Source organism: Pyxicephalus adspersus, chromosome 4 (assembly GCF_032062135.1).
Source record: "Pyxicephalus adspersus chromosome 4, UCB_Pads_2.0, whole genome shotgun sequence".
NCBI classification, from domain to species: Eukaryota; Metazoa; Chordata; class Amphibia; order Anura; family Pyxicephalidae; genus Pyxicephalus; species Pyxicephalus adspersus.
The window spans coordinates 120,994,857-121,022,111 of NC_092861.1; the positions used below are offsets into that span (position 1 = coordinate 120,994,857).

General features: G+C 37.5%; 1 protein-coding gene across 1 annotated transcript in view; it reads right to left on the reverse strand.

Moving 5' to 3' along the window:
- Positions 1-667: 667 nt before the first annotated feature.
- The window catches only part of RALGAPA2 (Ral GTPase activating protein catalytic subunit alpha 2), a 191,708-nt gene continuing 165,120 nt past the window's right edge, over positions 668-27,255 (reverse strand). Inside the window, exon 35 of the mRNA XM_072410265.1 lies at positions 668-4,588. Coding sequence (XP_072266366.1) covers positions 4,437-4,588 — 152 coding nt within the window. The 3' untranslated portion in view covers positions 668-4,436. The remainder of the gene's footprint in view (positions 4,589-27,255) is intronic.

Genomic DNA, 27,255 nt, shown 5'->3' on the forward strand with positions numbered 1-27,255 from the left:
ATGGGGAGATGTACAAAACCAAAAATGTAGGTTATGTTTTGCGGCTCCAGACTATTTTTCTTTAGTGGAAGAGGAGGCAAAATGGCTCTTTTGATAGTAAAGGTTGCTGACCCCTGCCCTAGGATAAATGTATTGCTGGAGGGATCATCTGGTATAAAGAAAGAAAAAAGTAAACAAATGCACCAACCACATAAAATGACTGGTAACCTGCAGAATATTACATTTTGGTTCTAAGGGCTTGGATGCCACCTTAGGCATTGTACCAAAACCTAATACACTATAGGGAACAGAACAACCACTGGTGAAGGCTAAAGCTGGCCAAAGACAGCAGACATCATGGTTGGAGGTGCAGGCATTTAGAATGGTTTCTCAGGGCAGATTCAGGGTATTTTACTGGTTGGTGGTTCAGGCATTATCTAGAGAGGTCTTGCAGTGCAAGTTAGTTCATGGTTATACTATTAGGAAACTGGGAGTATGCACTTACCTCTAGCACTGGCTCACCAACGGTCTTTACTTCCCAATCACTATTTCCTCTAAAATTCCCTGGAGGTGCCTACAGACATGAGATTGTCTTCAGTAATGGCCGCCTAAAGGAAGATATGAAAATGCATTGTGGGGTCCATTGCAACCTCACAATCTTTCACAAATAAAAAAACTGGACAAGATATTTGATGACTTTTAAATACTTTTAATTAAATTCAACTGAGATTTGGAAATAACACAAATAATTTCAGTAAAATTAAAAAAAACTGATATGTTAGCAGTAAAGATGGACATTTCAAGCATATATTTTCCTTTTACAAATATTACAATTAATGCACCAAAACGGGAGAATTTAAGGACCCGAGTTTCTTAAAGCGCACCCTCATTAGAAAGAACAAGATTTGTAATGTACAGATATACTGCTATGTACATACCACGTCTAATAGAATTTAATAGGAACATCCAAAACTATCCACATTCAAGCAACTCCTCAAGTAAGAAGCAAAAGGCCAGAAGGAGGCCTACAACACAGAACAAGGCCCTTTAGCCTAGAATATCATTGTTCACATACAATCCACGGGGACAAAAAAAGACCCTGTTCAATTCTGGTCATTGAATAGTACAAACATTATATTAGGTAACAAAAACTCATTCTGGTCCATTAGATCTTTTTTTTTTTCTTTTTTTATCTTTTACAATTCAGTTTACATACAGGTAAGGGCTGGGTGGTATGGACAGAATAAAAAGACTGACAGCTTCTAAAACATAGCATAACAGCGACAGGCAAGATGAATGCAATCTGTATTTTTTACACTGACTCATATTTACTGGCATTACCTGTGTAATTCTGGAGAAATTGACAGCCAAATTGCCTAAATCCCTCTCTTTCACATCACCCTGAGTGGAAATAATCTGTATAACGCTGACTGAGATGAAGATCCCAAACTGCTACTGAACCCATTCACTGCTCTGTGCAAGGAAGGGACCCAAAATATTCTTCCCCCATACAACTCTTCACATTATATCAGGTGGAAAATTGTGCATGTTGTATTGAATGAACCCCAAACTACTAAAGGATTTCTGGGCCCAACCTGTAACACCTATGTGAGCTTTAATCCTACTCATATAAGATGCAAGTCATTTCTGCTCGGATTCATTGACATTGCATAATAAGTGCACAGGTAGACTGAATGCTGGAAAATGGACAGGGTCACGGTCTATATGCTATGAATATGATACAGTGCTATGATTGAATTTACAGTGGGCCAGTCATGAGTGAAGCTGTAGCCAAATCATAATAAATTCATGTCATCATCATCAATAAGATGGAAGTGTGCAACCCTGGGGCTTTCTGGTTACATATAAGGCCTCTGATCCCCTTATCTATCACCCAGTTCCTGACTTTGTCCGCTTTGCTCTGTATCCCATTTTTGTCCCCCTCCATCATTCTTCATGAACAGTTGGTGACGGTGAAGACGTAGCTCACACAGGACAATGGCTCCTAAAAGGGGGAGGCAGGGGCAGATAATGTGCCACGGTAATAAACTTGGCAGGGACCCTGCACACAGAAACAGATTGGGGGCCTCTCATGTACACCTGGAAGGTCATCACGATGCAAATCATTATTATTTCAACTTTCATTTACAGCTACAGACATGAATAGTTTTCTAAGCACAGAAGAATCTACAAGCTTCTCTACATGACCACTGTTTTAGAAAAACTGTACCACAGTATTACTCAACAAGGGTTACCTGAAAAAGTAGTGCATGCAAAGTTTTCTAAAGATGCCTACAAATATTCTTGTGTTTTGACTCTGGTAAAATTAGGATAGATGACATCTGAATGAGCGCCTAAACAATAGCTGCCTGAAGGGTAATCTAGCTGCTTGGATTGTCTCTGTCCTATTTCAGGCCCAAAAGCGCACACCCTGACTTACTTACATACTCACATTTGCAGCGCTCTCCTGCTGCGCTGTCCTTCATTGCAGCTTTCACAAAATACCTTGTACAACACTGGAGTTACATGTGGTTGATGATGGGCTTTGGCCCTGGTGTTGCATCATGGGAGATCACCTGCTCCTCCATAGCCAGGAGCACAAGGTATTTTGTGAAGAGAGGAGCACTGCCAGCACTATAAAAGGGCCAAGGAGAGAGGTTGGCATATATTCAATTGACAGAATTACTAATAATTTGCAAGACACAGCAGCTTAAGCAGAATAAAGGCTAAGTAAGAGCAGTGTCAGGCTATCTCTGAGGTGACATCTGTTGTTATAGCCTAAGGGGGTGCATAAAGCCTTATCCTTTGCAGCTTTTGACTGTTAGTTAGATATCACTTCTTCACTTAAAGTTCTCTTAGCACAAGAAAAAAATGACTTCTCAGTGTAAATAACATAAGTAATATACATAAACTTTATTGATACAACCCTGAAAAAAACAACAAGAGAACCTATTACCCATAGAAATCTGGGGCTCCATAACAAAAAAGATAAAAAGTAGCCGAAAGTTTGATGAAACCTCAGGAAGGCTGCGTCCAATTCATGGGTGACAGGTACTCTTTTAGGACGACAAATTAAATTAGTGCAAAAATCAACTGACACACATAAAGAAGAACAAAATAACAGAAGTGCCCACATGTGCATTTTGTTGTGCATTTTCTCTACTTCATCTATTGGAACATAAAAGAAATCACATTGAAAACTTCTAAACAGCTAAATAAAGCGAGCGACTTTAAATCTCAAGAAAGGGCCACAAATAATAGGTAGCATCAACTACAAAGATGTGGAAATATACAAGGCAACAACAACCAACCAAACATTAACATTAAAACACCTCAGTCTTTAGCCGAAAAAAAAAATCTTCTTTGCCTGGTAAAGATTGGTCTGAAATAAAACTTTTAAAATGGATCTATACAACAATAAACCTGAACCTTCAGAAATAAAGTGTGAAATGTGGCATATTAAGGATCAATGTGTTTTAGATCTGGGGTATATATGTAAAACCCTGGGCCACATACACACGAGTGTTAAAGCGTGGCGTCTGATGTGTTGCACCTTAGTTGAGGGCTCCATGACGCTTCCAGCTAAATGGTTGCATACGCACCCCTGATGGAGTTGATGTTGTCCCCCTGCTCGGGAGATCGCAGACCACAGCAACCTATGCTATTCCTGCTGACATTTTTCTAGTGCAAAATAGAAAACAAAAGCATTCACTGGATTGGCTGCAATTAGCATTACTTTCATTTTACATAACTGTATTTTTTAAAAAATCAGCCTTAAAGGGCCCCAACAGAAAATAGCCTGCATAAATAAGAGGTGGCAAACTGTTCATAAGGATATATTGACTGAAGCTGTCGGAAATCGAACTAAATTGTGGAAAAATTCACATTTAAGGCCATGTTCTCACGGAAGCCAGTTGCAGCAGGCTCTCCATGGAACGTCTATCAAGCAGGTAGGTGATTGTAGCTTGCATACGAGCAGCTTCTGAAGACACAAAGTGCACCACTGCTATACACTGCCTTCCGACAGCAGAATACATTGCAGCAGTGAAAGTGTTACACAAACAGCCTTCATAATGAGGCAATGAAATCCATGTCACTTAAGACTCTTGAAGAGATTGTTGTTGTGATCCTGGCATGCCGGTTACGTGGTCCCTTGTCATTTGGTGCTGTTGCATCATTAAGCTTCGTCAGACAATCCTCTTGCCATCATCAGTGTTACAAGCAGAGTTGCATCATATCTTTGTGCCTAGTGGATGGCTTACTAACAACCTACCCAAGGGGGTCCTGCCCCGCTAGACACACATTACAACATTGCACAGCTTAAAAAGTTCTATTCACAGGTGCAGTCATATTTATATATATTTATATATAATTTTTTTTTTCAATATTTTTTTCATTAGATTAAAAACATCTCTGTACTAGAGTTCAGTAAAAAAAAAAAAAAAAAAAAAAGTGCTTCAACTGGAAGTTTTGCTGACAGCACTGGCAGAGCGACGAAGCTTTCCAGAGACTTTGCTTTTGGTGGCACGTGTTAGTGTCGGAGATGAAGGTTCCACCAGCTCTGTTCCTGTACTCGATATGACATCGGAACTGGTGCTTGCAGGGAGACCTAGGAGGGAAAACAGAGTCAGATAATATTCAGACTGCAGGTATATAATTCCTATGTAGAGAACAGGTCCTGACAGAAAAATAACAAATTCAACACGTTTACACAGAAACTGAGAACATGATCGCACGAGTGATGCTATTTAATAGAAATTTTGTAGTTATGCAAGATCTAATATTAAGCATTCCTTCAGACTAATGCAAGGTCAATACTGACTGTTCTCATAAGCGGTCTGTATCTTTGTTATACACAGGAACATTGGTACAGCTTTTGTTGATTTTTAGGCATGAGTCATTAACCAGAAAGCATTTATTTTTATTTGAGTCACTGTGACTTAAAATAAAATATGTGAAGAAAGAACTGTTCTCATTGTCCAAATCCACCAAATTCTTTCATGTGGGATTCATTTTCCAACACCTTTCTTTCCATATTTGAAAATGGAATGGAATGATGAAGCATTTGTCCCCAGGTTTGCACACGTTATGGATGTTACATGGCAGACCACGTTTTTCAATGTATACTGATTGGTACATTGTGCAGTATGCAGCAGGAAATGTGGGGACAAGCCAAGCTAAAGGAGGGGCAGAGAGATATCAGGAGAAGAATGCCTTACAAGCCTCCAAGAGGTACCAAAAAAAAAAGCTTTTAGCACAAATTATTTTATCAACAGGCAGTTAAATATTATATTACACATATAATGACAACACCCTGCCATGCTCTGCACATTTAAACAGCAATACCACTGCAGGATATTGGGGTACTACTGCTACCACCAGTGATAATGGAGTCACTGGCCCTGTTTTTTTAAGGCTCTCCAAGACTGGAGAGGGTACACTTGTGAAAACATTTGCTAATAAATACCAATTTACCAAGAAATCCATTCCAGGTTTGCTGGATCACCCAGGTTCAGATGAAAGTGCATCGTCTCCAGCCTTGGAGAGCTTTAATAAATCAGGCTCATTGTAAGAAGTGACTGAGGAGCAACCAGGCAGCTAGCATTTTCAGAAGCAGGGCTAAGCAGAGGAACCCTTCAATGCAGGTTTCCTTATAATACAGAGAATTCTGCAAATAAGTTCAGGATCCGGCTGGGGTGCCAAGCAGAGGTGTCTGGATCACAAGGCTGAGTGAGCAGAAGAAATCAGGTGAGGATGTAGTCTACAAGTGTGCTTTGTGTCTGCCAGGAATTCGGCTTTACCATTGTATATCTATTAAGAAAAGAATGAATACTGCAAGGTGGTACATGCAGTATAAATAAAACATAACACCTCCTTGCCCTGAAATTCATTCATGTTACACTAAGAAGCACCAAGCTTTCTGTCTATGTTAATCACCTGAGTTGTGTCTGGTAATTGCTGCAGAGATCTGCATTCATACAAGATGGGAAAATGGCATTAATAAAGGGAGGCAGACAAGGTGACAGGATGACAGCTTTGTTTACCTCACCCCCAAAACCCAAATAAAGCATAAATTATACAACAAAAGCAGCATGACGACAACTTGCTATATAGCAGGGCAAATAGCAGGCTGCGCCAGCAGTGGCTTCCTTCAGCTCACACACTGATATTTTAAACATTAACTTGCAATGCAATTATTCCCTGAAGAGGAAGATGACTGAAGGTCACAACAAAATAGCTTGTCTGAATGGGACCAGATGAGGATGCAGCTATTAAACACACCAGAAAATGAATAAAATTAAAGCCTGTGTGTAACAAATCCTTCCCAGTACAATTAGAAAGATGCACCGAGGAATTCAACAATGTCTGTTGCAATCGAGGACTGTAGTTGCTTTCTCTGCACGCTGTCTCCCTGGGCAGCGAGGTAAGAGGGAATTTAATTTCATCACTTACTATCTGTCTGCATCATCTTTAAATCATGAGCCAATGCCACAAACAAGCGCATGTGTAAAACCCTCACTGCTCAGCCTTTCCACAGATAGATGGAAGTGATAATGAAGTGCATGCCTTGGAATTTTTAGAGCTGGAGAATACTAAATGTGATTTGTGGATTTAAAATCCTACATCTTACAAACACAACAGGTACAAGATAATAAAAGGGTTAAAGACAAGCCAGACATATGTTTGATGGAATGATGAGAATTTAAAGCGTTTTGCAACATTCAGTTATACTGAATGAACAAATGGGAAATAATAGGGCTATAACCACACTGGCTAGTACAGTCTTTCTTGACCTTTCTAACATGAAGGAATAATTGAAATAATTTCCAGGTTTTCAGGGAACCCCTTCTATAATCACTATATTCACAGCTCACAGTACATTAGTGTCATGGTCAGTGAGAATAATGCCACTTACATTGCTGGCCATTGGGAAGAATGTCACCCTTGCAAATAGCCAAAAATAAACCATTGTTGTAGGTGGGAGTCGTTCTGTATACTGTTGGCCTAAAAGCGTTTTAAAGCTTTTTTTTCAGTTTGTCCAATTGGGGCAGATTTCCCTTTCTGTCTTTCAGATGAAACAGGAAGTAATCAAATCATATTGTAAACGTTATGAAAAAAAGGGATCACTGGCACAGATACTGCTTGGGAGACTTTCACTTACTTCTTACAATGGCAACTGTAAAATTTTGGGCAACAATGGTCCGCTGGACAAAAAAATGGTGGTGATTTCTCCACTGTGACAGTAATTAAAAAAGGAAGGAAGATTTGATTTTTTAACTCTTCCACACTCTTCAGCTAAAAGTTTGATTTTAGATATACGTAAAGTTAAAATAGCAGTTGGATGCATGGAAAGAAAAACTCACATTGTCCACTCAGTAGGAAATGTCTTTACCTACATACACACAATAAAAGTTGTCTTCTCTGGTCAAAGGCATTTGATGACCTCAGTCATCAGTGGCTTTGGTAGTGTCATTGGGTAAATGGTTTGATGGAAAATTTAGGGAAGGGTGGGGGGTTATCTTTAAAACAATTGAAATACCAACACTGGACAGAAGTGCTGGAGACACTCCACACTATGGAGGAATTTGAGGTCACTGATGTTACCTGCCACCCACAGCTTTATTGTTAGACTAGACCATTATATGGTCCAACCAGTGAAGTATGTACAGACACACAAAGCAACAAACACTCCTCCTTCTGTTCACTTGTTAGAGTTGAATTGAGCATTGTGCAAAGACTTGACTGAATGGAATTATACCATCGTCCTAAAGAAACAGTCTTTAAAATTCTCCTACAGTTTGCCTTTGTTGGTGAAATACTCATCTGACACATCGCTTTCAAGTTACTTTGATCTTATCATACAGAAAACTAATCTGATCTGTTTTAGTAGAATTGGTACAGCTGTTATATATTTATTTATTCCAAGAAAATCCTGACAAAACAAAAAACAAAAACCTAACATGGTCTAAAACTTCAACATTAATAAACCTTATCACATTTCTGTAAGGGGCACAAAAGCAATTATTTAATATTCCATTAACCAAAGGTACTAAAGGAACTAATAAGAGGAAAAAGCTGTGGAGTGGGAAAGAATAATAATCTTTTTTTTTTTATTGCTGTATCTATCAACATTGATGGACAAGTGAACCCTTCTTTTTCTGTCCGAAGTCACAGCAGCTTTCACTACAGGATAAAGTCCAATAGGAATTTTTTTTTTATAGAATAGGGAAAAATAGGAATTCTCTTTAACCTACTTTCTGATGAATATAACAATAAAAACCTTACTGTGGTTCTAACCACTACCACTTGTTGGATAATCTATTCTAAACCATTCTAAAACCATTGGAACAAACATGGAGTTGGACACTTCTTTGAAGATATAACAACCTTCACTCTTTTGTGAAGACTTTACAAGATTGTGGATTTGTGTCCATTAAACCAAGGGGGCATTTGTGAGGTCTGGTTCAGACTTTGGACTAAAAAGTCTGGCTTGGTAAAGGCATTCTGAATACCTTATAGGTGTTCGATAGGATTAAACTGTAGTTACAAGTTTGGGAGGCTATATGCTTTGATTTTTTTGAATCTGGTTTACAATGGGATATCCAGTGAACAACTCAAACAGCTCTGAGGTTCAAGCCTCCACAACCTCTGTCAGTATATTTTAGCAGGTAAAAAATGGTCATATACAAGTAATTTAACTGTGTTTTGCTGGAGTTTCAGTTTAAATAACCACAATCCTTTTAATGTGCTTAAAACAATTAGATGATGACCTTCATCTTGGACATTTACTAGCACTATGAAACCCGTGGCATGTAATAACAAATTAGATTAGTCTATAATACACCACTGTTAGTTGTAGGTCATAGCGAATTCTCCTTTCCAGCAAGAAAGCTGGAATGTTTTCCCAGTTACTCAACTGAAATTGTTCATTCATTGTCGGTGTAGAAAGGCAAAATAAGGGTTTTTAGAAACATTTAACTCTTATCAAACAAACTACATTTACAGTTTTAGTCTTCTTCTACAGAGAACCTGAATCTCTTGTTAGCAGGTAGGAATACACATGACAATTACATTTGTGCAACCTCTGTAGTAGACCAATCTTCATAAAGACCTGGTGAAGCAATGTTGGAAACATCCGAGATAATGGGCCTGATTGATTAAAGCTGTCCAAGAATGGATAGGATACACTTTCATCATTAAACCTAGGTGATCCTGCAAACATGGAATAGATTTCCTAAGTGTCATATTCTATTTGTTAGCAAATGTTTTCAATCCTTGACCAGATCCATTCCAGGTTTGATGGATCACCCAGCTCTACAGATGAAAGTGTATCCTCTCCAGCCTTGGAAAGTTTTATTAAATCAGGCCCAATGTCTCTGTTGTACAAACCTTGGCTTAGAGAGTGTGTGTGTATATTGCAAAAACATGAATATTTGGCCAAAATATGCATACATGTTTTTACACTATCTGGTAGCAAAACCTTAGGTTACCTAGTAATGGCTCGATAAAATCAAAATTCCAAATTCAAGCAACATTTGATATTTGCCAGCAAATAAGAGTGTCTTAAGCAGTAGAGATGTTTGTTTTTTTAAACAGAAAGATTTTCCATATAGTTTCCATATTAGTTGGAACATCAAATTCAATGCACTATAGTACTAAATTAGTTAGTAATGCGGCAGGTGCCTGTGCTGGAATGGGTGGACAGATATCTATAGAAAAGATATCTTTGCTCCTTCTGGTTCAAGGCTAGCCCAAGGCAGGCAACAGCTATCAGAGTTATTAAAGGTTTAGGTATGATCTGATAACCCTCAGAGCCCTAGTCCCCAAACTGCAATCCGTAGCCACGTGCAGCACTTTGACACTTGTGTGGCTTTTGAGCTCTTAGCTTTTTATATATTTGAAAAATATTGTGATTCTAATGGGGGCATTAAGGTGCAAACATGTGATAGAAAGGTAAAATTAGTATATATACACCAATATAGGCGCTTATAATATAGGTTTCATTTAAAGTAACCACAGTTTTTGACTGCACGTCATTCATTAGCACACCAAATTCCTGCCCACAGCCTTTTTAACGTTTAGACGAAAGAAATATTTTGAAGTCTTTTGAAGGCATTTACCGAATATTGTGTGCAGCATTTTGGTGATGCACTTGAGGTTCTTATGTTAGGAAAGTTGACCACCACAGCTTTATACCAATTGTAGGTTCACAAACAGGAACTTTCTATTAGACCTAATGTTCCTGTAGGTGTCAAAGAATGGAGGTAGGTGCAGATTGGCTTGGGGTACATTAGGATTCAGAGCAGGTTTTACAAACTGATTGTTTCCACAAAAAGTGTCTGGTTGTAGGACTTTATGGGACTCCAATAGACATGCTATCATTCCATGGTGACTTTCTTGTCATGGCTATAAACAAGTTAAACATGCTTATGGGTGCACACACATGCTTGTCCCTTAAAAAAAGGAGAACTATATGAGACCTCCAGTACATTATGGGAATAAAAGGTATTAGGACTAGGCATGAAAACCTAATTACAAATGTCCCTAAACCAGGCTATAAATGATAAGATCAGGTGCAGAACTAATATTAGAAGCACCGAAAATCTCCTAGGTAAATTTAAAACCTGGTAAAGAAGCCAAATTGCATGGTAGCACATTGGAGGGTAAAAAAAATAATAAAAATGCAACAAACGGTGCTTCCTTTATAATTTTTTTTTGTGTGGTAGTTTTAACATAAAAATTAGGTTTAACTCATCTAAACAAGACAGAACTGCAGGAGCCAGAAGAAAAGTAGATGAGGCAAAGACAACAATCTAATTCAGCAATGGACAGTACATAAAGAAAACTGATCTGTGAAAAAATGCAGATGCTTAGTCTGGGGTTAGGAATGGAAATTCTTTATCCTCTTTTTTTTGTGTGTGTGTTCCCTGGGGGCATGGAGATGGGGGAGGGGGAGGCTTTTTGTATCATATGTTCCTGCAGCTAAACAGAATGGCAGATGGTCAAATTAATACAAATTCAGCCAATTGGGCAAGCTCAAGCAGCCTTGATGTGTGCTATTCAACAATACCGCTCCTGTGCGTAGAAAGAACAGTGCAGTCCAAACAGGCAGGATTGTGTAAAGACAAGCCACACCTAGGTGCTTACAAGTACTCACAACATTCCATTGGCCCGAAAACTTTACACATTCCATCAGTCCAAACTTTCTTCTGGCAAATCCTTAACTATGCAATCAACCTTGAAGCTTCTTGTGAAGCATCTTGATTGATAGAGAGACAGCAGCTGCACAACGAGCAAGTAATAACCACAGAAAATAAAGCCTTTCATACAAATATTGTAATTCCACTTGCAAGCTGCCTGGCACGATCTCTAATTACTTGGCCTTTTTCTTGTAATGAAACTTTGAAGGTCTGTTTCCACACCAAGCTGTAAACCAATTAACCCGCTTGGTCCCAGACAGGGCGCTCTAGCTGTGACTGCAATAAGGCACTAAAAGAGAAATTATTTTTTTTGTATTTTAGCCGTAACAGACATCCAAATAAAACAGTTTAGTGTACCTTAGGTCAAGCACGGACCACATTAAAATATTCAGTGTTTTTAACCGAAAAAGCTAAAATTTTACAAAATGCTCAAAAAAGTAAATCATTGACTGTTGGCATATTGCAAATTAAACTGGGTACTATACCGCTATCATATAACCTTAATTGAAAATTAAAGATCAGTTTGTAGATATTAAATTAAAACATGTATTTATGAATTAATAAAAGTGACTAGCAATATAATTTCCTATATTAGGTGGAAAACATGCAGTTCAGTGATTGTTAAATTGGATTCCATTAGCATTTTCCAGGTAATATAATTTGTAAATATGTGTTTCAAAATCTATAGCATACAAAATAATTGTGGAAACACAATACCATGTAAGATAAAATATAGGTCATAAACTGTATAATTAGTGGAGAAATAAATTGAATGTTAAAGTGAGACAGATTAAACTCCCCAATAGACAGAGGTACAGAGGTAGGAGCAGTGCAGATGTAAAGGTAGAAAGTCCCGTGCCCGTAGGAGAGTGTAAAGCTTTATTGGTACAAACCACCACAGAAGCAGACAGTTTTTGTGTCTCTGCAAGACAGGGATTGGCCAAGGTTTTTTTTAGGGGGAAGAGCAACAAGTTTAAAACTTTCTGCAGCATTCCCGCTTAGTATTTTAAACATGAATGGTTGTACAATGTAACCATTTATGTTAAAGGATGAGCAGGCAAAAAAGGTTCCCTAAGTACTCAGGTCATGGAATTATCCTATATTTTAAGTAGGGGATGCTAAACTTTACTGCATTTTGTCTAAAGCTACTAATATATACTTATACCATGCCAAGGATTTTCCTGTGTATAAGCACCTTTTCCTCGGCTCCTCTTTTCTATTAGATGGTCAGTTCTAAGCAGAAAAAAGTTCTAAACTTTCCTTATTCCTCTTAGTAAAAGGTGTTATTGTGTTTTTGACTTTTATTACAATAGTTTGCAGAGTGCCTTAAAATATGAGGCAAGGCAGTAACAAGTCATAATAATTGGGTGAGAGCTGGTGTAATAACTTTTATTAGATTTAATCCTGTATATATTTTTTAGCTACAATATATTTTTTGTGGCATGCATGAAATTCAGCTAAAGACTGTCAGTCTTTTTTACACACACTTCGTTTCTTTAAGTTTTAGAGGGAATAATTTAGTATACAGTCCCCTGGTGAGTTTACAGCATTCATTGTGATCATTATGCCTGGGACCAGCCCTCTTCTGCGTCCTTCATTATATACAACAAGTATGCTGTCACTGTCTTTCAGCCCTAGTGCTGAATTGTAAATTGGCCAGACAAACAAGCAGAGCCAACTAGCCTGCAAAGGTCACACCTGGCGTGTGGCCAGCCTGCTCCCTGCTCTGTAGACTGCTCCCTCCAATCTCTAGGTTCATAGCACTCAATGTTTCCCCTTCTTTTGTCTGCCTTTCCTCTCCCAGCTGTTCCATTCAGAAGCCCAATCTGCCCTCCCCCAGTAAAGAAAAAAAAAAAAAAAAAAAAAAAAAAAAAAGGAAAAAAAAAAGGTACTTATTAAGTTTAGCTAACTCAAAGGGCTAGAGTTGCACAGCACGTGCCGATTCTTATCTGTGTATCTGCAGATCCTATTCTATGCTTCTTAAGCTTACAGAGGGAATCAGTGGAGGCAACAGAGAGAGAAAGAAAAAAAAAAAAAAAAAAAAAAGTAAATGGATTTTAACTCCCATTGGCGTCCCTGCAGCAATTCAAACAAAAGTGCAAAGCAACAAAGACATGTTCCAGTATGGCAGGTGCTGGTGTCAGATTCCGCCCCAAGCAAACAGAAGCAGGAGGAAAAAGGGGAAAAGAATGCGCCTTTCCGTTGAAGCTTAGACATGCAGGGGCAGGGGGAATTACTAATGGTGCAGAGGTATTGTCAGTGCCACTACACAGTCAGGTGTTCATTCCCAATAACACTTGTTTCAGAGAAGCTTCTCGCAAAATTTGTTTTCTTTGGATGGAATGGGATTTTTGGTTTTGTCTTTCATTCACCTTATACAAAATGAATCATAAAAGAAGATTGGTGAAAAAGGAGAAAAGCCACCGTGAAACAAGCTTGGGCAGTCAGTGCGGCTTCCTAGTTGCAGGAGTCTTACCTTTCTCATTAGCGTAAAGAGTTTTCTAATCTAAAAGAAGGGAAGAGAACAAAGAAAAACAAAAGATGGAGTTAAGTACAACACATTGCTGCATCAGCCATTTTTAGCGGAAAATGTAATCAAAAGAAGCTGTTCTCTTAAACATCTATACCTATTGTAGGCCATATTGGGGAAGTGGGCAATTCGGATGTCAACTTGAGGCTTAGTGAGTCTTTGGAACAATTGCAACACTGGATCATGGATGGGGAAATAAACTGGGGATTTACCCAAAATGGCAACCCTCAAGCAGGCATATATAATACAAAAATAAAATCTACAGTGCAATGACCAAACTGGAAGTTTTTTCCACTGCACTGAATACAGAAATCTGAAAGAGGTTGTCAATTATGGGCAAAAACACTAAATAATAAGGGTTTGCTTTGTCTGACTAGGCACAGTAACAGGGTCTCCTAAAATCTGATTGGCTGCCCTGGGATTTTGCACTTTGCACGTCATTAATAATTTTTGTTTACTAAAGAAGACATGCAACCAACAAGAATATTTCATGATAAAAAAATATCATTTTGCTCTCATCTAACCATGTCCAGTGTTGGCAGGATGTGGGATTACTTTGGAGCTTTGTAAATTTACAAAAACTTATAAGAATTAAAATTGTTTGTCATAAGTTTACACAGCATATCAACTCCAAGATACAATGAAGAGGGCATTCAGTGATAACTTAGTGCAAGCCTTGGAACTCGTGGATTTAGTGTATCCCTGCTAGTCACACAATAATAGTAAAGAAGGAGGAGGTTTATGAAGCATCCTTTTGTACAGCCTTCTCCCGTACATTCCATGACCTCAACAGTTTCCTCATAGTTTGTATATAGGATCTAGCATATCTTATTTAGCAGGTTATTGGTTTATGGACAGTGAAATGACCTCCCCAATTGTTGCAAACACAGTTGACATAACATGTGTGCTATACATCACCCTGCAGAGCTCTGTTTATCACGATTAAAAAAAAAATAAAAAAAAAGAGCCACCATATTAATGGTAAATTGTACCAATTACTATGCAAGTATTGTCTTCCTTCATTCCATGGGTAAGACATTCTTTGTAAAATTCTGTAATAATCGCTATCATTGTATTTATACTCATTTAAATCATTAGTATAACACACATTAGAGTAAGGCCTCGTACACATGAGCAGATCTGTCCAAATTTCAAATTGGTGCTCAATTGGTCAGAAGCCCAGTGTATGGTATTTACATTTACATCTATAAGGGACATTCTTACTCCTGCCTGCAGTGGGCATTTAACTACTCAAAAAAACTCTGCATTCTGTGCAAGAATTCACTGCAGAACAAAATATCTCACATTAAAATAAATTGATTTCTCTAAAAATATATTTAAAGCATATCTAAAGCTTTAACTTGTTCCACATATTGTGCTCAGTTAATACCATGCCAATTTTTCATTGATGTCTGTATCCACATAATGGAGATTCACTGTCCTGGTGACCATTGTCAATGGAAATGTAAGTGAAGGAAAATACAGAACAAATGTGAATGGTCATCAGAACCGGGATAGAAGTTTCTTCAATGTTAATGAATGTCCTGGCAACAATGGAGTAAAATTGGAGAGATTTTTTTCTCACTTCTTGTTCTGTGTCAGGAAATAAAATAAAATCCTAGCAATGGGACACATAACAAATATATGTATGTGTTACAGGGGTTTATACATGCGTATGACAGGGGTTTTACAATCCCCCACTATATGCAAAAATAAAAGATAAATTAAGCCCGATACACTTTAATAGTGTACACAAATAACCACCATCTCTAGTGCAGCTTTTTTTTCAGATTTATGGAAGCTGAACTCTGGTTGACATTTGTGAATGCATATAATAGCTGTAAGCTGTGGGAAAGCCTTTAAAATGTAACACCAGCAGGCAGACAGGATAGAGATCTGCATAGATATAAAAAGGGTAGAGATGAATTGATATAAAGACACATTACACAGAAATACAGGTGGGATATTTACAGGTCAATTCTTGGTATATTTTTTCTTGGTTCTTATTAAGTATTACAGGAAAAAAAGATCACTCCTTTTGTGTCAAAGGGATTAGTTTACATCCTAGTACACAATTCCATAATCCTTTATAATTACAAGAGAACCCAAGGAGATGATCAGTGTTCTGTATTATTTCACATTCTGCTAAGGATAGTTATATTTCAACTCTTAAGCGGTCACACCAACATCAGTAGTACAATAAAAAATATATAAAAAATTCAGATTCAATTTTAGAAAGTGAAGAAAAACCAAAAAAACTAAAGTTAAAGTAGCAAAAAAATACAAATAAAATAAAAAATAAGCACCTGCTAAGTTTGCTAAATTAAGTGATGAACATCCAATCACGTGTAGGCTTATAAAAAGTGTGTTATCATTACATGTTAGTTAATAGGCTCCTAGTGTATATGGGGTCCCATGCTTCTCCCAATTGTAAGTATGTGGAGGAATTTCAAATCCCCCTCCCCACATCATAGCTATTATTAACAAGGGGCAGATACAATGACAACATTCCTCCCACGCACTCTTAGAGACTTAATGCAGGACAGGCAAAACAACAAATGAATCTGATTGTCCGCCTGGTAATTAGCATATCACCAGCTTTTCCACTTTAGAAGCGAGACAAAATTGTTACTACCGGTAGGTTATTTGTAGGGATTCGGTTGTACTCAAATGGATCTGCTGGACACTTACAGAAAACATTTTGGTAATATTTAGGGCTATAAGTTTGGGTTCACATCTGTACAATGCATGGAACACACATTGGTGTCATGGAATCTGGTAGGTCAAAACACCAATCCAATAGATGTCCTTTGCAGAGCACTGCATCACATTTCATTAAAGTCCTTGCACGGTGCATTTCAATGGGCGTCCTTAATGCAATGTACAGCATAATGCACGGTGATCCATGTGCACTAGTGAGCCTGAAATGGCCTGAACCCAACCTAAGAAAGTCAATTCACAACTGGCAATAACAACAGTTGCTTACTTCTGTGTGTATAGAACGTTTTGATCCACTTTAAGGCATAGAAACCAATAATGTTCACATGAGAATTTTGCTGCCCAATGGCATGCTTGTTACATGAGTATTTTGTGTATGCCTCAGGCTTTGCTATCACGTCCTGTGACATTATAGACTGATCTGAGCAATATGTAGGCCCATCTGAATTCAGTGGTCATCATGTGGAGCAGCTGCTAAACACATAACCTTTTTTTTTTAGTTTATAGAATGGCCAGACCGTAAGTCTAGACCTGGCTTATCTGTCACTCATAATTAGGAAACAGATGAGCATTCCAAACACAACTGATAAGCTTTTCTATTGATTTCGGTGTCCCCTGGTATCAATCGTCTATTCCTTGTACACTGCTCAGTCATGTCAATATTCCTCACATCACCAAATTTTTGTCAATGAGACTGGTTAGAATTAAAAAAATCAGGTCAGTGATGAAACCTGGATGTATGGATCTAGCCCTCACACTACAAGGTATCAATCAGCCTTAATGGGTTAAAGGAAATAGGACAAAAATATGCTCATTTATAAATGTACACTCAGGATGTGAACACATATCTAGCTGGGGTACAAGCATATGGACTTTTCAACCACCTTTACGTGGCTTCACATGTTTGATGTGAGCCTCTCTCTGCTGGGTCAAGGCTTGTGTGTGTGCCAAGAATAAGCTGGAGATCATCAGTTCGGGGCATTGGTGGTTTCCTTGCTATTAGCACAAGTCATCATCAGTTGTTAGGAATCTTGGAGGCACACTCTGTGTCAGCTTAGCAGCCATCAGAAAGATCTGCGGTTTAGAGAAGGTGACAACACAACTTCTGGATTGTAAGGCAGTGGATAAGCTGTGTCACACTAGAACAGGAGCACAAATGAACATTGAAGCTAGGAAATTTTAGCTCTGTACATTTGGGTTTACATAAACTTTAATTAGGCAAGTTAAAGGGCAATCATGTTGTACAAAGCACAGTAACCCAAAGGAAACCAGTAACCTTTCTCCTTCCTGGAGTCTTGGAAAGAAGAGTTTTGTTAGGTTGCAATGGTACAGACCACTTATCATACAGCCTCTTGTCTTATTAAATAGGCCGGGATGTCTTTGAGCCTCTCAGCAAGACATTTCTTTGCTCTAGCATACCTATAGTATACAAAAGAAAAGAAAAGAAAAGAAAACAAAGCTTCCCGAAGACAAAAAATGTCCTGTTCTAGGAGGGATTGCACCTCCTTTGATGGATGAGAAAAAAGACTGTCTGAAAGGTTTGGAGAAGGGAATGTTTGGGGTGGACAAAGAGAAAAGGTGAGGAGGGGGGAACAGATGTAGGCACAGAAGGGGAGAAGATATCTAGAAGGGAAAAGGACACAATAGGTCAGAAATGAATGAGGGTGAGAGGGAGGGGCAGCATGGAGTAACAATAGAGTGAAGGGGAACTGACACTGAACAAGAGATCCACTGGGACAGGGGGGAGCAGAAGTCATATTGCTGACGGATTGAGGGATGAGCATATGAATTGTTTTACTAGAATATACTTTCTGCCCGATTACTGAGGACGCAGCTCATTCAATGTCCTGTACGGTTTTACCAATGAAAAAGACAACAATGCTGTATAATAAACGTGAAAAGCCTCCTAGTGATAACCAAAAAATGAATGGAAGGCATGCAAAACTTTTTTAGGAAAAAAAAAAAAAAAAACAAAATTAACAGAAAAAAAACTTTTTTTTCCCCTGTCTGCCTGATGATGAATCCAATAATCATCGATATGGACAAAACCAATCCATGAACATGCTAAAAGTGAAAGAATGATGATATATAATTAATCTCCATCATCCTCCCTCTTTGGCCTCTGTTCCAGACGCCAGCCCACCCTCAAGCAATGACAGCTGTTAAGCAGGGCTTTTCTCCGCCCAACACAGCACTGGAGGTGCACAACGGCTGTTCTCTAAACGGTTAAGCTGGAGATAGCCATACATGTGGAAGATCAGTTTGCATGGAACTCTGAAAAAAGCCCAATATAAAAAGCAATAAAAGAAAACAAGAAACACTACATAGCCCATATACATTTTAGTAACTCACACTTTCTAAATAAACCTCAATAGCATGTGGGAATAGATGGTTATTTTGTGCACTACAACTTATAATTGGCACTGTAGTAATACATTTGTTACTGTATGACATGGCATCAAAAAGTCAATGCAACAGTCGAAGCACAGGGGGAAAAAAAGGAAAGAAAGATTCAAGATCTGTAACTTTTTGTTTCTTTGCATATGTATGTTTTTTCCCGAATTTTAGACAAAATAAGGAAAAGGGGGGGTGATAAATCCGCTTTTAGTTTTCTGCCATCTCATTGGAGAGATTTCCACTCTTGCCCTCCAAACTCATGTAGAAGCAAGAAGATATCCATTCAATGTGATGAAAATTACCTTTTAGAATGATAATAAACTTCCCCATAGGAAGAAATTATTTCTATTCTGGTAGCAACTTAACATGTTGGATTTACCCCCACTTTTAATACGGGTGATAATAAATGATTGAAGGGTAAATTCAATAAAATATACTATAACTGTAAAAGAAGAAGGTTTCTATACTCATCTTTCCTATTTTGAAGCCGAGATGCTAACTTACCTGCAGAGTTCCCATTTCAGGGGTAAACTTTACATTTGACACACTTTAAGGGGCATAACCTCTAGGTTGTATGCTATGCTTCCATACACGTTATTGTCTATGTTACTACATGTGGCAGGACAGGGAAGTATAAAAATATTTTTTTGCCATTTTTTTTTTTTAAGAAAAATACACCGGTATTACAAGCAAGCATGAATCCAGCAGGGTCTGAACTCCGTGACAAACTAGATAAGTCAGGATCAAGGTGATGCTTTTAAAAATCAAACCAGCAATAGTAACATTCATATTCCTATCTTTACACGTTTATCGAAAACAAGAAAAAAAATATCTTTTCCGATACAAATAATAATCCATTGCGTCATAATTTATTTGCCAATATGTGTCAGGCATCTAATTATTCTCTGCAGAATTGTATTTAGGGATAAATTACAGATGACAAGGAGACTGATATTCTGCAAATATAACGTGATGAAAAAGAAAATTTTGCAATAAATTAAATGTAAATTTATATGTAAATATAATCAGACAAATGTTTGATAACACATCTAAGGTTCTGTTTTTACCTATAACATGCACTGAAATGTGACATGAATATGTCTAATTGAGCCAATTAGAGTAATCATTTGATGGGGAAACATGCCTCGGGCTAGGATTAGGAGCGTCTGTTGTATCAAACATTTGCTGGTGTGAATTATGGGCATAAGCTGATGCGTTACATCTGACATTTTATATTTGAAATTAAAAAGCACAAAAATGACTGTTCTTTTATTAAATGTCACCAAACTCCAATACATGCAGTTACTGATCAGCTCTCATCAGCTCAGTTAATAATCAGTTCTCATTACAAATACTTTTCTGTATTTTACCTGAACTATACCCTGGTAATTATGCCTATATAGCCAAAAATACTCATTTTGTTTACTAATATGGGACTGATTCAATCACTGCTGGTGATTAACAGGGAAAATGTTTTAATTATAACATGTTTTAGTACAGAGTTATACTTGTGTTCTCTGTATTTGGTGCACACACACATTAGACATCTCCATTTGCCCCGAGGGAGTCTGTCTTTCCTGTTCATTGCTATACCATTAAGGAGGTCAGTGCATACCCCTGGCAATCTGCTCCTAATTCATCTATTGCAATGTCTATGTTACAATCTGGCTACTAATAAAGGGTAGGACTACACTTTACAGATGCACCTTGACAAAGAAGTGTGGCTTGCTGTTTATTTTCAAAAGTGTACAAGGATAACTCCATCTAAATATCTGAAGTTGTATAATTAAGTTCCCTGTGCTGGATACCTGGACCAAGTGCTGGGAATTTTGTTTATTTACTCTGAATTCCTGCAACTACTTACAGTTACTATGCTGGTTCTGACTGACCTAAATGTCCACCACTTTCAGGTTATGCCCACAAAATCTAAATATCATGTTAATTAGCACTTTTCACATAGGACAAGGTCACATGTGCAATCCTCTTTTTTTATTTCTTAGTTGTTTTTTATAGCTTAGTTTCTAAGCGTTTTAGCAGCATTTCTTGGCAGTGACATTCATTCTAAATACACTTCTTTAGTCTTAGGTATTGATTACTTTTCTATTGTAGACAACGATTCTAGCCATTAAATAAATAGCTACTGGGATTAGCAGCCCCATTAAAAGCTGTGTCAAGGTGCGTACATACGTGCAATAATTATCGCTGGAAACGAACGACTAACCACTGTCCAGCCGATAATCGTCAACAAAAAAAGTGCATGATGCCGATGAACGAGGATTGCCGCTGGAAACTAACGACCCTCCAGGCAGATATGTTTGGGCGACGATCATTTGCTATCAAATGTGTGTACTGTCATTTAGTGATGGTGGCTCTCCTTTACATCCTGCATCGTTCAAATGATCGTATCTAGCATGTGTACATTATTGGTGGATTATATTTGAACGATCGTATCGTTACAGATTTGTGCACAATACGATTGTTCAAAATAATTGTGCATAATCGTGTGTACCTAGCTTTAGTGTCCTGTCCATGTGCATCATACAACTGGGTTTTATTACTTTTTGTTTTCTTTTCTCTTTGGAACAAATCACTTACTTGTATGTGTTAATTTGTCATAGAAGACTACAAAAATGTAGACTTTTTTTGTCACCGTTCTACTGCTGATCTGTAAGCAACCAAATAATAGACTAATGGCAAAATGTTTCATGCCTATCCATGAGGGGAAAAGTCTTGCCATCTGCTGTGTACAGATAGGAGAACAAACAAGGCCCACTTATAAATGCAATCTAACGATGGTGCTATACATGAAGTGACCGCGTGTGCTAAATCAGTTTCCATATTTGCGTCTTAAGTAACAGGTAAGGAGTGAAAGTGTTTATATCCATTTGTATAAAGTGCATCATTATGCTTCATTTTACAAATCATTAGCATGCAGAATGACCTCATAGTGAACAGATGTACATGGATTCAGCACTGATTAGATCAGTCTTCTCAGCAGTCAAGAGTCCCCATGTAATTAACCCTTTGGAGGTTCTATTCAGTGCCCTTCATACCATTATAAATATTATCTAAGCACCTTCTGCTGTTCTAGCAACAGTAAATATATTACAGTACAAAGCACTTGTAGATCCCAGGTAGATGGCTATGATTATTTGCAGTCCTTTGCATTGCAGTAATTTGGTAAAACATGCGTTTTTTCCTTGTAAGCAGAGTGCTGGTAAGGAATGTTACTCTGTGCCTTACCAATCATTTACAATGTCACCTAATGCACCAATACAGTGGGTGCCAAGGGACCTAATTTTGGAGCGGTTCATTACAAAGGTGCAGGTATGCTTTTGGTTCTGTGTCTTAGCAGTCTATTTTAAATAAATGGCCTTGCCCACAAAGCTGCCAGCATGTGTGTGATAATGCACTGATATTGGCTGGCCAAGTGTGAAGGAGTCATTGTATTCCATATAACCAGGTTTCCCAAATTTGTACTTAATGTTCACCAACTGTACTTGCTTTGTGGATAGCCCCACAGACAGCTAAACTACATTGCCTTGACTCCAAACATGCACACAGCAAGTCACTACCAAAATTAGGACTACTCACTGAAGTTGGACAGAAAAATCTGCTGACTAGCATGTAGACTCTTCAAATAGAAATGATTTACACATACATAAAAATATTGAATATGAGCTTGTACAATCTTTATGACTGCACATTAAGCTCTTTAGTTCCAAATCTAAAGTTTATTTAAAATATTGTACATAATTATATTAAGCTGAATGAAATCAACTTTAAGGATAATACTCCAACTCCTTTGTACACAGACCTAAACTGAATATGTACCTATGCACTGCAGGCTAAACTGTGCACCATATTATCCAATCTAAACCCTTTTCTTTTTTTTTTTTTGTTTTAGATTTCTTAATATTAATGTTGGGACTATGTTATATATTAGGATTATGTTAAATGTACGTTATATGTTAATTTTAGGAATAATGTTATAAGGGTTCTGGCTAATCAAAACAGAGAGCTGCAGTAATCAATTTTAAATGCTGCCACCTCCTGGGCAATTTTAGTATTGCAAAATATTAATATCAGTAATTGTGTATGGAAATAGTTGTACTTTACAGGCTATCCTCCAGTAGCTACATAAATTGAAACTAGTCTGCATCCAACAGGTTCAAATGGATAGGTAATTTGTGACTGGCCTTTTTTCTCATTCAATATTACTTGTACAAGGTATCCTCTGCTTGTACTGTACTGACTTCCAAGTACAGCATATTCCAAGGAGAACCCAAAGAGAATGTATTTCTTTAGCTACTGGAACATATATAGAAATATTCAAACCATTTGGATTTAAATGCCACCTCTTTCCTGGAAGGAAGAGTAAATTTGATCTGGTATTTGCATTGCATACCTTGGCTGCTGCAGTAATCCTACGGGACAATAGACAAAAAGATATGACCACACTAACTGGCCTTCATTCACTGATCTGTAAAGGCTGTATTTCCCATTTCCTATGGGTTTAAACCCAGCCAAGCAACCTTATTCAGGCGGTGAATGGATCTCAGCTAAGCTTATGAAATGGGTGCCTGCACATATCCTGTTTTGCAATTATTAAAAGCCTTAAAACGAAAAGACAGTTTGTTATAGCTTACATTTAAATAACATACAAGCTTTCACCAAAAGAAGTTCGGGCTTGCCAAGCAACCAAACCGCTACATGCCCCTTTTGCCAAAGAAACTAAACTTTTAATGTAAACTTCTCCCTTGAAGAATCCTAAGCAAACTATGAAAGCATTTGACATCACAATACCAGCAAATTATCCTATTTTTCTAATTCTTTTGGAGCGATTTAAATTTTGGCAGAGGTAAAGACATTTTGCATCTGTCCCACTTCTATAAAATAAAGACTGCAAAGAAAGAAAGCACGGGAGAGGGGTAGAAAGAGGGCGACAGAAAGGGAGAGAATCGGTGCTAATGAAAAGTCTTTATTTTGGCTCTTGTGCCAATGTTGCTTAGTATTCCAGTTCAACAAAGATAAATAGAGGCCATCTCTATGTTTCTTGATGCCTCTCCAGGAAGCAGGGCACGATTATGTAAATAGCATCGGCTCCCTTTTCTCCTGCCAGCTTGCTTATCTCCAAAGCCTTCTGCCTGCTGCTACTGGCGACCAATACAAGTGTATGCACACAGCTCTTATCTCTGAACAAAGCTCGAGAAAGGCACAAGGATAGAGGCCAGCAGTGTTGGACAGTGACGCATGACTGATTTTCTGTGCGATTTATTTAACCGAATTTAATTTCTTTTCTTCACTAGTGCAGTTTTCATCAGATATATTTATGAACTGTGCCAAATGGGAGATTAGAAAAGAAGGATGTCTAGAAGTGTGGTTATTAATTAAACCGAAGGAGAAATAGATTTTTTTTTTACTCCTAATGATAAATAGGTATCTGTGCCGATGAAGTGAATTTAAAATAAACTGACGCTTCCCTGTCCATCTGTAGTATTATGGCAAGCATCCATCAACGTGTTATAGACAGAGAGATGCAGCATATGATTATGCTGTTTAAATGACTGATAAAGTATGAATGCCATTCAACAAACAATGTGCTTTACTTGTCCTTATATGACCCGGGTGCACAAGTGGTTTTAACAATTATAGAATCTACTTTTTAGTGGCAGAGACACCATGGTGCATGACATTGGAGTAATGAACTGTGTAAAAAGTTAAACTGCTCTCATGTATAATATTTGGAAAAAAGTTATGCAAAGATGCTATTTATTCATAGTGAAACTTTAGATTGTATATAAATACACAAACTTGGACAAATGAAAAAAGTTAAAATCAACATTGACAATTCTGGGTATAGACTGAAAGAAAAGCTATTAAGAGGCCATTGTGACTCTCTCGGTACTTCCAAAAGATTATGGTCATTGGAATCAATTTTTAATTTCAATGACAGATAAATGAATGAGAGCTGTACACACAGCACCGGTCTGTTCCTTAGAGAGACACACCCTGCTGTGCTCCTCTATAGGAGTTAACAGTGGTTGTTACCAATTTATCATCAATCTACTGTGGAGGATTGAGGAATGATGTCAGGGGACCACTGTACGTCAGATTTGTCTCGGCTGAAAATCTGATATGTTCAAATGGGTCCCCCAACAATTGCCTGACAGGTGTATGCAGCCTAAGGCTATGTACACGTTCAATTGATGCGGCTGGTAAAGATCTTTCCTGATTGGTATACAGTATACCTAATTTGCAGAAATGCTGTAAGTTTAGGTAAAGGTTAAGCAAGGCACAATTACCACGAAAACTTAAAAAGTGACACACAATGCTATATACCACCACTGTTTACAGTATAAACCCCACAAAGCAGCATGTTTGTGGAAAAATGGAAAGTCTTGTTGTAGAAAAAGAAGATGATTCTAAATGATCAGATTTACAAGAGTGATGAGCAAGAAATGCATACAAAGAGCTGCAAGACTGGCCTTGTCTTAAATACGGCTAACCTAATATTTGATGCATGCAAAAAAGTCCCCTATATTTTAAACAAAAACACATAAAAGGTTGTATGATGACCACATAGACAATAGATACGGTCATTTTACAAAAGTGCTTCCTGATCCATGGCCAAGGAGATAAAGAGTTGATAATTGGTAGATTAGGCTTTAAATGATCATCAAAAATAATGGCAATATATATGTAGCACTGCTGATTTAACAACACCAAAAGCACAAAAACTCTGGTTAGGAATATTCCAAAAAATGATCAAAAAAAGATATACACTTTGTGTGCACCAAATACCTTGCAAACCCACATATTACTTACTGGACTACTGTAGAGATATAAAAATAAAAAAACACGCATATTCAAGTAAGAATACACGCCTCTTGGGTTTAGACAATGGTTGTAAGTTTCAGCCTGACAGTGATCCACATGATGCATTGATGACAACAAGTTTGAGGAATTGCCATTTATTTCAATGTAAACACATACAAAAATGTATGGGTACAAATTAAATAGGCCTTTATATTTTGCTCCATTTCTCTTATTTGTTTGATGCTTGTTAAAAATAGACCAAACTGGATGTTGGCATTGCAATACGTGTAACTTTGCAAAAAAAGGAAATGTGCAGTATGTCACTGAAAACAAAACCCCTAAATGCAAGCACAAAACAAAGCATGCCATGGACAATACATCAATACACAGTGAAAAAAAACTTAATTTTTCTGACTCTCTAGGAAAATCCGCTTTAGAATTTTTTGGTCCAGACAACTTTATCCAAAAATTCTTTCCATTATTTTTTTCTCCTAAAGGGCAAGATATGTTCTATGTTGTACAATATTAGCCTGACATCTCTCTGCAATGCATTCTCAATAGAGAAAGGAAAGGTTTACCAACAAAGAAAAAGGAAAGAGAATGTGGCTGATAATTCATTAACTCTGATAGGTTTTGGGGTTAAGAGGGAAAAAAAGAGAAAGGAATGAAACATAAATAACATTAATTTTGTAATTCCCTTTGATATTCATTAGTTGCTTCAGGAGAATGAATGTGCCCATAAATTTCCAGGCAGTTATCTTGGAAAAACAGGTGTACATCTGATCCCCAAAGGGCATTTTTTGGTGAATATGAATTAAACAGATAAATAACAGAAACAAAGGTCCTGACTATCTGGTTTTGTATCAATTAAAGTTACTGCATGGAATTATTTTTTTTTTCTTTGAATTAGGAAAGAAAACCCATGTATGTGAGTACATTGCCATTTTAAACCAGATCAGAGACAGAACAAATACTTTTCCCAGCTCAAACCAAGGATCCTGGCTGCAAAATTCTCATAAATACCAGGCTAGAAGAAATCAAAGGGAAACCATCTATATTTAAATATTCTAGATGGGGCTGAATTTTCTGTCCAACTGGCTTTAGGTTGATCTAGACAAGTTCATATCTCTGTAGGACCACAAGCTAACCATACAAAGTTTAGGCTGTCCAATTAAAACAATATAGCATTCAATGTACATATGGGAAATTTAAAATTCAGCTGTACTGCTATATATATATATATTATATATATATATATATATATTATAAACTGTTCATGTGCTACCAAGTCCATTTGGTAGTACACAGAAGATCCAATTCTAAACACAGTTCAGTCTCTATCTTATCTATCTATCTATCTAATCTATCTATCGGGCTCCTATTTAAGTTGGACAGTGTTTACTTTCCTTTGTAGCTTTATTTCGACTTCCGTTTCATCCCTATGGAGAATGTAGTTTTGCGTATAGTAGTTCACAGAACAAGCACAACTACATGATCTGTGGAGAAGACCGAGAGATAGTTAAACTCTTAACCACCTTAACATTTAGGTCCATAAATATTTGGACGGAGACAACTTTTTTTCTAATTTTGGTTCTGTACATTACCACAATT